Raw genomic sequence first — 12,064 nt, forward strand, 5'->3', positions numbered from 1 at the left:
TTGCACGGCCTCCATCCCCTTGTTAACTCGTTCTGACCCTCAGATTTAATCTATGGCTGACATCCATTCATTAGAGGAAGCAGAATTCAATTTAAATTATAATGGAGCCACGCAACTCCTTCTGCTGAGACTGCTGTCAGTAAATTTGAGCGTTTCTCAGGTTGTCTTGAAGCATTTCTGGGTTTTTATAGTGTATTTTCTGTTGATTTCAGCACCAATCATCTGATTTTCTTTCCCGTACTGAGTCAGTCTCAGACGGATGAGCGATGTAATGTTCAGGGCAATGCCTCGGGGGTTGAGTGTCCCGCTCACGGCCGCCTCAGAGCAGTGGATGGCGGCCAAAGAAAACATAAAGTATGACCTCAGTAAGCTCAGTCTCAGTCCGCTGGAGCCGGGGGAAGATCAGCTCGTCTGTCTTTATTGTATGAGTTCAGTGTCGTGATGTAATCGTGTTCTTAAGCCGTAAACAATCATCTGTTGTTCCACATTTTTATTTATAGACCACTCTAAGTTTTAAAACCGTTCAAGCTGGGTTAATGTTTCGTGGTCTTACATAAGAAGAAATATGACGTCAGTCAACAATTTCAGCTCAAACAATCATTCCCAGAGGGCGTCAAGCATGAACCCAATGGCTGTTCAGACAACTCTGATACAATTAGGTCTAAAACTTGTTGACAGTCTTCATGTTCAAATATCTGATGGGTGATATTTTTACGACACATACATGTTAAAGAGTTTCCACGCATGCACCAAAAATCACCAGCTTTCAGTCTAACCCCAGATTATATTTAAATCATGCTGGATTTAGCGAACAAATTAGCAAACATGGAGGACAAACTGTTCAACGTCACACTTCTTTTTAGCACACTTTAATTCTCAGACAGCTGAACAACTTAATCATAATGCAGAATGCGTAATATAAAGTATAAAAACTGGCGTGATACATCAGTGTGAAGAGTCAGACTACATTACAGTAAGTGCACATGGGTTCACACCTGGTGTTAGGTCCAGTTCAATGTTCTAGTGCTTTGGGTCGGTTCTGTCGTCTCATGCAGGCAAACAGTTGATTCAACATAGAATCAGACAAACGAAGACGGAACCCATTCGGACCCGGTTTGAGCTGGTGAGTTGGGTAACAGCAGACGTGTCAATGCAATGGAGGTGGGGGTGGGTGGGCGGCGCAGGGCTGAGGTTGGGTCAGGTCTCATGGCGGGAACCAGTAGGGATGGGATGGAGGGTTTTGTGGGGTGATGGGGGTCAGTCGTAGGCATTACTTACTGTAATCTGTGACGGCCGTTGGACTGGGGTGGAGGTGGGCTTAATCATGATGCTACTGGTGATTTTGCTGTTGCTCTTGACCGTTGCTGCGCTGCAGTTAGCTAGCGCCGAGGGCCTTTCCTGGAGGTCAGGTGTGTGGCACGGGCTCAGCTTTGGCGACGGCGTGCTGATGCTCTGAATGAAGGGGCTCCCTAAGTGGATGTGGATCTTGTTGTCCTCCGTCGTGATGACGTTGGGCCCAGAGCTGTTGGACCTCTGGACCTGCCAGCTGCTTTGACGTTCCGGGGTGACGCGGAACACCGCGTGGCCTCCGACCACTTCCACTGGCTCCGTGGACAGGGAGCGATCAGGCGTGCCGGTCGTGACCGACACTATTTGTATCGGTGACATGGCCCGTTCTGGTGCTACGGAAGAGTCCGGTGTCATTGCCCTTGAGTATGTAGCCATGGTGAAAGGTGAGATGGCCCGATCCGGGGAGCACGGCTCGTGGGATACCGGGGAACCTTTGGACTTGGTTGTTGGAGAAATGGATTTTGCCGTCGGGGATATGGATGCATTCTGGATGATGGTGATTCTCTGTTTGGGTGGACCTCCACTTGTGGGTATGACGGCGGTGCTGGTGAAGGACGGGGTGTTGTCTGTGGTTGGGCTGGTGATCTCCAGCATGGCCGTGTTGTGCCCGTGGTCAGGAGTCACTTTAATGTGCAGAGGCTGTCCCGGACTGTGGGTCAACACAACGTCTCCCGGCTGGATGTGGTTGCCGTTCTGCCGCGTTGGCACTTTGCCGTTCACCTGATGGGGGAGGTCTTTGTTTTTCAGGAACGGGACACGGGCTCGCCTCATGCTGTTGTTCAGATTGTTCACGTTATTGATGAGCGACGGGCTGCATTTGGTGAGCTGGATCTCGTTGCTGTAGTTGGCGTTCTCTTCCGGTTCACTCTCATACAGTTTCCCGTTCACCACGGCGCGTTCCAGCGGCATTTTGCAGCTTGGAGACAAGAGGTCCAGCGGCTCTGTTTGAACCTCCTTGGTGGAAACGTGGAGATCTGAAAAGCGCCTTCCGTTCATGCCAGGTCGAAGACTTTTGCTGAAGCGTCGGTATCTCTCCAGCTCTCTGGTGAGTGTCTCCATTTCTCTGGCCAGCTCCTTGTTACGGACCTCCTGCTGGGTCAGCTTTCTTTGCAGTGTAGAATGGTCCGTCTTCATGCGACAGATGGACTCTTCTGTCCCCATGTATTCATGGATTTTCTCTTTGAGAGCTGCTACTTCTCTGGTCAGATGACTGGACTTGGCCTCCTCCTCCTTCAGACGTTTATACAGAACATGCTCTTGGTTGCACTCTTTCTTTTCTGCTAGCTGGTACTTGGAAAGCTCTTTCCTGGATATCTCCAGCTCCTCCATCAAGGCCTTGGCCTTTTCTTGCTCATTGGTGAATCTTTTCTCCAGTGATTCAAACTCCTCTGTTTTTAAGAGGTCCCCTTCCACGACCTTCATGTCCTTTAGTTTGCGTCTGAGGCGTTCCACCTCTTGTGTCAAGTCTTTTACTTTATTGTCTTCGTGTTGGAAGAGGTTAGCGACGGGTGTTTTAATGTGCTCCTCTTTGGCTTTGCTTCTCAAGTGTTCTCGTTCAACATTCTCAAGCGATTGCAACCGTTTTCTCATCATATTGATCTTAGACTCCAAGTCAGTGTTCTTGTCTTCTTCGTCCTTCAGCTTGGCCTTCAGCTCATCCCTTTCCTTTGTAGCGCTGCACATTTTCTCCTCCAGCTCGGCCTTTGACCTCAGGGCTTTCTTGCTTTCCTCGATGAGCTTCTCTGTGACAGATGTGACCTTGTCCTGCTCAGCCTGAAGCTTTCCAGTGCTGTTCTGGACCTTGTTCTCCATTTGCTTCAGCTTGTCAGCCATGGCCTTCCTCTCGTCCACCAGCATGACTGTCAGAGTCTTTAATTTGGTGAGATCTTCCTTCAGAGTCAGCTCCGTCTTACCGAGTTGGCTTTCAGCAGCCTCCAGTCCTTTGACTCTCTCTTTCAAGACTTCCAGCTCGCTCGCCAGAACCTTTGAGACCGTCCTTTCCTTTTCCAGGTTACTTTTGAGGGAACTGCATTCCTGCTTGCTCTTGCTGAACGCATCCTCTAATTTCTCCAAGTCTGTAATTCTGTGGTTCAGTTTATCGACTTCGGCCTTCAGGCTCCGGCTCTGCCCGGACTCTTTCTCCAGTTTCTTGTTGAGGTCCCTGCAGTGGTCCTCCATCCGGATCAACTCCTCGTCCTTCCCCTCCATTTCGAGCACCCTTTTCCGTAACTCTTCCAGCTCAGACATGAGGCTCGAGTTTCCACACTCGCCACGGCTAATTTTGTCCCTCAGCTCCTGTAGCTCCTCATCAGCTCTGCGTAGGGTTTTGTTGGTCTCCTCCAGCTCGTCCAGCTGCCTGCTGAGACTGGATAGTTTCTGGCGCAGCTGCCGATTTTGGCCAACCTCGCTGGTCAGTTTGGCAGTCATGGCCTCTTGCTCCTGATGATATCGACAGTTTTGGTTGCGCAGCTCGCCGTCCAATCGTAGCACCTTTTGCTCTTCTTCCTGCAGAAGAGCATTCACTGAGCTCAGCTCCTCCTGGGCTTGCGTAGCGGCGGCGCGCACTTCCTGGACCTTGGCTGTTTCCTGCTTGAGCTGCTCAGCGAGACGTTGCTGTTCATCCACGACCAGCAACGCAAAGGACTTGAGTTTCGTCAGCTCCTCCTTCAGGCTCGTGATCTTTTTACTGTTCTCTTCGTCTTTTCTTTCCTGGTGTGCTTTTTCTTGATCGATTAGGACCTTCAACCTGGAAAAAAAAATAAAAAGAGACCAAATTATCTTCAAGCCAAGACTTAACTTTTACACGTAATTAAATTTTTTATGAATTTTCCAATGAATTTTGCAGCTTTTTTTTTACGTTCCTATGTCAGAGGTGTTTCAAAAACTCTCCACACTTTCTGTCATTACCATGACACGCCATAAACACAATTATTTTCCCTGCTTGTCTGAGGAGGACCAAAGTTTTAATGTCACACAATATTTAACACATCATAAAAAGCAGTAATTTAACTGTCTCAGGTTGGTAGAGTCGAATAGCAGTGGTAACGTCCCCGGTTGCCAGCTAATCCTCCCAGGGGTTGGAAACCTGAGTTACTGCTGTAAATATCGGGCATTGAGTTTAACAATCAGTCATGTTGGAAGAGTTTCCACAGTTATTTGAGGGCGAACCATATGGCCCATTAATTCCTCTGGGAAATAATGGGAACAGACTGGCAGCCAAACGTGGATGTTGACCTCTGGAAATGATCTCATGCTGATGCTGAATAAATAGAATAAAGGAGTTGCCACACAAGGACGCGCTAGTTCCCTTTTAAATGAGGCGCAAACATTCTAATAATAGCTCCTGGTCCTGCTAATAAAACCCACGGCAGGTCCTGGAGAGCCCGGGTTGGTGTTCCTCGGTCTTCATGCCCCACTGGCGCCTCCAGCCCCGGGGGAAGGTATGGCATGACGGCTGCCAGCGTGGAACAATCCTTTAATTAAGGGGTTCCTCCCCCCCATCCCCGTCGTATCTTATACATTTAAAGGAATTCCCCCCGCTCCTAAAGGTAATTACAGAGGCACTAATTCCACAGGAACGCTCCGGTTGCTCGCGTGATGTAAGAGAGGCACGGCAGCCGTTACATAGCGGAGTCGTTTCGCTCTCCCGGAGCGGGTAACGCCAGCAAACGCTAACGCTAGTGTAGGGCTAGGCACCAATAAAGTATTATAAGGCCTTGAAGAAGAAGTCATCATTTGTGTGGGTTCCTTCAGTCAAATGTTTTATCTTTAAATTTAGTGCATTTCACAACTTTAAATAACATTCCTTTTATTCCACTTTAAAGTGAGCCAGCCTCATGATTTGCAGATTTAAGCAGTTGGGTGTTTTCTGATAAGGCTCAAAAGGTTTTCATTTAATGAAATAATAACTTTATTTTTCATCATTTTTAAAGCTTTTTTTTTTTTTTTTTTTTACCAGAAGTTGTTGATTTAAATTTTGTCCTTCCTCCACTTTGGCTGCTATAATAGCTGATAAAACTTTACTCGTCCTTCAGGCTCTTCTCAGTGTGTTGAAAAATAGACTTTTTCCTCAGATGGAAAGCGTGTTTTAAAGTTTCTAAGTGAAACGAGCAGCCAACTAGCCTCTGACCCGTAATCAGTGTTTATTCAATCTGTTATCTGGGCCTGCTGTTGTTCTAGTGATGTCATCAGCAGAAATAGAAAGAGAAATACACTTTGTTCCCGGGCGGGACTGGAAACTCTGTCAATCACTACATTTAAAAATACTTCCAAGTCCTAAACTGAGATTTATTGCCGAGGAACCCAAATATCCCCAAACCCCCGGCGGTGAAATCGTCTCAGGCTCTTCCAGACGCCGTCTGCAGCTCGCTTTGTGGCACATGAGGAAATGTTGATGCTAATCCTCCTCATCCTGGACACACACATTCATTAGGCTTCATTCCTGCAGCTGACCCCCCCCCCCCGAGTATTCATGAGCAGCAGGAGCATTTGTCCTCTGGTATAAATCAGTTGAAGCTACGCATAAATATTCCTGATTTCCATCCAGCTTGGAAAAACATCATTATAAAGGAAGGGGTTGTAAAGTGCTGCACATGAAGCGATGACATAACCGTTTATTACGGGTCACCTTACCACCCACTCTGAACCGGGGTCCCCAGGCCGTCTGCTTCCCCTTTGGAAACGGATGCGTGACCCCCGCCGGGGGTCGTTAAAGCGTCGCGGGGAAAAAAAACGCTGAAGTGCAACTTCACAGAATAGTTTCTCACTTAGAATCCAACGCCGTTAAGAGAGTAAAAGAAACGTTCGGTTGGGAGTCGCACCAGCTGGAAACACATTCCATCAGTCCATGTGCCCCGCCCCCACCGCCGACCACGAGTCATCAGGTATGTGGCTCGTATGGATGTGCGATGTGTCCGTCACACGCGGTGTGGATGTGGGTCGGGGGATTCGTAGGGAGGACGCTGATTGATGCAGCACACAGACTAGATTTAAAGTCCACACTGGCCGAGGGATTTGCCCCAAGAGGGCAATTAATGTGTAAAAAATGCAGCTCTGATATTTATGGACTTCCTGCTGGTTGTAATAAGTTGGGAACAGGGAAAGACATGAGATGCTGACAGCATGCAGTACGTCTAAAAGCCTGAAATACACAGGGATAATCATTGAAGCTGCACTGAACTCCAATTTCCATTTTTATGTTGACCAGGAAAGAATTAATGTGATCAAACACAGCTCAGTAAGTCTCTGAATGAGCTTCGGACTGATAAAAACCGACTGTTGGATGTTGGTTTTAGCCTCATTTTGTGATAAAACATGTAAAAATGTCCCATCAGTCAGTCACATCACAATCACATCAGTCTGATAACGCCAAACCACTCTGAAACCTTTCATTCACACACTTTCTGCCCATAATAATGTTGTCTGAACACTTTAATGCAAATAATTTAAAGCGCTTTAACTTTAACAGAAGCTGGAAGTTGGCGTTGAAGAACACTGGTGAGAGATGGTGCTGCCGGGAACATCTGGACGAGCCCCTCACGACGTTTGAATGTGCCCACCACCCCCAGATGTTTGAAGGTTCCTACCTGTGCTGGAGGTTTTCCTTTATCCCATTACCCCCCGAAACAAAAGCCGACACTCCACTCGTCCTCTCTGCGCCTCTCTCTCTCTCAGTAGCTGGAATGAAGGCATTCCTGCAGCCAGACCCAACAATAAGGGATGTGCTCCCAGCCCGTGGACCATTACATCATCAGCATGTCCTTATATGGGGCTTTGCATGAAGGGGGCGTGGCTGTCTGCATGTCTGAGGGAGCTGTTGGAGCTGAGAGGCGTTTTTCCTCACGTAGGGAACGTGTGAAGGATCTCTGCTCCGACCGGGAGGGCGCCGTGGAGGACGCGACCGTATCTCCTCCTGGCTAACGTCAACACCGATCGCTCAGCGGAGAGAGGAACCGGTTCCCAGAACTTTGGATGAGGCCACACTGATCTGACTCGACATCTAGCTTCACACACCTCACACACACACACCGACATGTTGTCTACACTGGTTTGGATGGATGTGCTCCAGCTGCTGGGATGCTAACATAGCTAAAATGCTAATGAACCTGAGCTACGTTATTGTTATTCTACGCGCTGGAGGGTTTTTTTTTTGTGAGTCACATGACCACAGAGATGCTAGCTATTTAAAAAGAAAGGCTAGCAGCTCATATGAAATTCAGTCCATATATTTTATCCTCACACATTGTTTTCCGGTCTTTATGCTAATTTAAGCTAATGTATTTGCATTAGGTAACTGTTAATAAACGAATTTCGCGATAGAGCGACAAACTATTTATCATATTATTTACGGTGATTTAAACATTTATGAACCCTCCACATACTGATATAAAACCACCTTCTATCTGTATTACCTTTTCCCACACTCTTTTTGACTGTTTAAAGCACTTTTGTGTCTCACATAAGTCCGAGACTCACGAAATGGATGCCGTCAGCCAATAGAAAGCGCGTACAGTATCTCGTGACTGCCTACCAAAAATGCGCGATGAGGTTAAGTCGTGAGCGTTGATGCGCGAATGCGCAAGGGCGCACTGTACATCTCCTACTACAGTGATTACTAGCTGACGTAGCCTACCTGCTAATGGCTACACAAACAGTCTAATGGATTTGTGCTCCGGCGTTCAGCTCTTTATCGGCGGCGTATTGTTCTCACAAAGCCTCAGTGTTGACCTTCATTATCAAACAACTCCTACGTTTCTCACGCGGCGGCTGATGACTAACCGGAGCGTTGTGCTCCGTCTCCCAACGTGTGATTGGATCAAATCCCCTTTTAGGGAGTTTTCAGCTCGGCTGTCAGGGCGTCTCGTTCGTTTCGCACACTGTTTGGCCTCACGTTTGGCGCTAGCTCACGTTGAGTTGCCCAATATGGTGTATTGTTCGTATAAACGTGAAAACGGGAGTCTATTCCATCGCTACATGCCTTGAGGCGCTTCAGATTGAGACTCTTCCTGTCTGCTGCCCATGAAGTAAAAGACATTGTGGGTTAACACACATTTAGACAGTTAGAGGCAGATAGAGACTGACCGGATTGTCCGACCCATCCCCGGTTGCCCCATTGGCGTAAAGGATGTGATTGGACAGACTTGAAATGACAGGAAGCCATCACTATGAGTGACTGGTCTGGTTCCGCCGGCGTCGCGACTTCAGTCCGTTCTTTAAATGCTGACAAACACAGCGTGGGCCAATACGGGTCCGTTTGGCGGTGCACGGAGTCACTGACACAACCCAGGAGGTCAACTAGAAACATGTGGTCTGATGTAAGAAAACAAAACGAGGAGGGGGGGGCAATTAATCTGCCTGTTTCCAGTCGGAGAGTAACGCATGAGGTCAGACGGCTTGTTCACACTGAAAGCACAGATTAATTTCTGGTCAGGATGTTGACATGTTGTGCGCTGGATTGCAGTCGGGGATTGGTTCAACACTCCGGCTGGTGATGGGTTCGCGCTGGATGGTAATTGCCCCATCTGTTATTGATCTCCGAGGGCCGGGGGCCAGAATGACATGGCTCAGCTCCCCGCTGAGACTCAACCCCCGACTCTTTTACGTCTCTTTGGACGGAATGCAGCGAGGTGTCTTCTGTCGTGCTTCTTCGTGAGGGCTTTGGACCCGGCGAACCGCGGTGGTGAGGCGGGATTGATCCCAGACCGTTTCAAACATTTCACAACGTCCAGCTCCAAACCATCCAACCATGATGTATTATATTTCTGTGCTCTCTCCCGTTTCTTTGCAGCAAACTGTTTGCTCCTTGGAACAAACAATTGGGTCATCATCAATCCGATTCTATTTCTAGTCCTGGACGTCTTTGCGTGCGTACTGTACACATGAACCAGATGTCACGGATCAAACACTAAGCCGGCCGCAGAAACGCGTTTGCCGCGACGAGCCTGTGCCAGATGACGGAGTGGTGGCGAGCGTTACGTAACCGCCACGGGATGACGATACCAGCAGGAATGTGGAGATTTGGGCTCGGGTTAGCGTGTGCGGTTCAGGGTCTTCCGGTGTGTCGACATGCTGGCGTGTTCTCTGGAGATGACATTCCAGAAGTGCAGATGGGGGGCTGATCTAAGATGGGGGGGGGTCGGTCAAACCGACTTGATGACTTTAAAGCAGAATCTGGGCCTCGGGGCGTTTGTCAGGGTTAAAGATACCCCACTTATCATCAGAGAGTGATTCCATCCTCGTCTCTTCCTGCCAATGAGGGCAGAAAACCTCGTTTGCCTTCACCTGCCTTTACCCAGCAGCTCCAATCACAGCCCAGCTTTAATGATGGGGGCTTCTTGATCAGAAATAGGTGTGTGCAGAACTCCCTGGGATATTAGGGAAACTTTCTTGGCAACTAGAAGCGAAAATATCCGGATCATCACCAAGATGGAATGTTTCCACCGCTCAAAGTTCAGGGAAGTCTGTGTAGTAATTTTTGTGTAATTAGGGAAACATTGAGCAAAGTTTAGGAAAATTATAAAACTTCTTCTGTGTGTGAGAAAAAGATTATTTTTGATGGAAGCCCGAGCTGTAGCAGGTTCTAGCAGGACTTTGGTGTTTCGGAGTAGGATGTGGGTTTGTGTTCCGACCCTCCATCTGGATCAGCGGAACCAGAAACACTGACGTTCCCCTTCACGACGCCCGAGCTCGCCTCCGGCTGATTACCTGACATACGAGCATGACATCACCGACCCGTAATCCAACCCACATGCCCCCCCACCCCCCCCCCCACCCCGCTCCATCGCTCTGGAATTCTCTCACTCTTTTTATCCGCCCGTGATTCTCGTGTCCACATTCCTGGTTCTGCGTGTTTACCCCGTGTCTTCCCCTCTGTCCGTGTTCGATCTCCTCTGGTTCGCTCGCCGTGCGGACGTTTGCTGACCTTTTATGGCCAGGATGTTTTTTCTTCGTAGCTGTGATGTCATTCGATCCGAATCACTGGGATAGTTTGTTAGAGGTTTGTTTAGTTTTTATTATGTCTCCATGTACAAGTCTAACGAATGAACAGTGAGTTTGGGGTGGACCTTGACCTTTCACCCCCTCCTTTCTGCCAGCTGCAACCCACAGCAGGGTTGTTTTCATCTCCTGCATTTCTCCTCATTGACGTTTGATGTTAACAAGATATTTAAGTCTGACGTTCTGACTGAATGTGTTCCGTCCTCCTCCGATCCTCCACCTGCCTCCAGAAGCCACGTTACATAAAGAGGATTTCGCTCTCATGCAACCTCAATAAACCCACAGAGAGTCTTCGCTTCATCTTCAGCCGGGTTTCCTGTTTGAGCTCTTTTCTGTTTGAACTGGAACTTTCATATTTGAAAACATCAAATATAAAAATGAAAAAAAATAAAAATAAAAAAAACTCATAAAATGACGGATATTTGCTCAGATTTGCCCACAATTCCAACCCATCTGCTGTCGGTTTAAATTCGTCTGATAGATTTTTGCCACCAAACGTTGCCTCCTGAAATGGAACAAATAGTTCCTCAGAGGCATGAAGCTGAAGCACGTCACCCCACCAGCAGAGGGGTGTGTGTGTGTGTGTGTGTGTGTGTGCAGCTGATAATCATTACCCCTCCAGCTCTCTGCGCTTTGACATAAATCGCCGATATTGAAAGAGGATGTTTTGATCGCTGTTTGCACAGACAGGGAAGATTCTGTCGCCTCAGGACCACCAATCCTCTACCAACGATTACACAGGACCAACCGTCCTCCACCAGTGATTACACAGAGCCAAGAGAAGCCAGAACCTGGTCAGAACTATCAAGATCAGAACTAGAAGGTTTGGGATGCTCCAGATCCTGATATCCATCTCTTAGCTCAACTTGAAGGCGTCTCCTTCCAGCCGTCGGAGGGAGGGGTTGAGTCCAGCTGTCAGGTGTATGTGTGTGTGTGTGTGTGTGTCTGGGGGGGTGGGGGGGGTCTGCCTCCTGAGACGCTCTGATGGTTTCCGGACGGATTAGCATCGATCTCCAACCATCAGAGGGTTGCTCTTTAATCTGATTTCAGGAGGCGATTAAAGCCGTGTGAACCCTTATCTGGGTTTCAGCACCTGGATCTACCTGTTGATCCGTCGTCTGGGCGACGAAAAGCTCTTCATCCTCAGTCCTGATCTGCCCCCCAAACAAAGGTTGTGTTTACGCCGTTAAAGACAGGTGCTGTTCGTCACCGACGGCGCTAACGTGTGTTTAAGACGCATCTAAATCCTGGTTCAGCCCAGACAGATTACAGCCAATGGGGTGAAGTTCCAGGTAAATGCATGTGCGACGTGATTGGATGTGTTCTCATCTCTCAGCGCCTGCTCTTCCTTGTCATAACAGCTTAGGGGAAATACACTGAGTTAGACACCCACAGCGGGTCTACCCCTCCTCAGAGATCCGTACCGTACACCGGCGTTCCGACGGATCTCCAAACACAACGGTTTTAGCAGGAAAAAGAACCCAAAGTTCATCCTGACGGCGATAATAAGCTATCATAAGCTTATAGCTTAATATAAGCTGCGACACAACATGGACAGGAAAGGGTTTCAGGTCGTTGTTGGGTTTAAATCCACGACAGGAAGAGCAGCGTCAGCTCCGGTCTTCAACGATCCAAACATGAGCTCAGCTCTCCATTTAACACGTACGCACACTTTTTAATGGTTTCAGCATTCCTGTTAATAGCTTCAAGGTATTTAAAT

The 12,064-nt window shown here is 48.3% G+C and overlaps 1 protein-coding gene across 2 annotated transcripts in view; it reads right to left on the reverse strand.

Annotated features, from left to right (window-relative positions):
• Positions 1–375: 375 nt before the first annotated feature.
• filip1l (filamin A interacting protein 1-like) overlaps positions 376–12,064 on the reverse strand; it is a 31,610-nt gene continuing 19,921 nt past the window's right edge. For both annotated transcript variants that reach the window (XM_068309452.1, XM_068309453.1), the window contains one exon: positions 376–4,096. In XM_068309452.1, coding sequence (XP_068165553.1) covers positions 1,258–4,096 — 2,839 coding nt within the window. In that variant the 3' untranslated portion in view covers positions 376–1,257. The remainder of the gene's footprint in view (positions 4,097–12,064) is intronic.

The sequence above is a fragment of the Antennarius striatus genome, chromosome 24, assembly GCF_040054535.1.
Source record: "Antennarius striatus isolate MH-2024 chromosome 24, ASM4005453v1, whole genome shotgun sequence".
NCBI classification, from domain to species: domain Eukaryota; kingdom Metazoa; phylum Chordata; class Actinopteri; order Lophiiformes; family Antennariidae; genus Antennarius; species Antennarius striatus.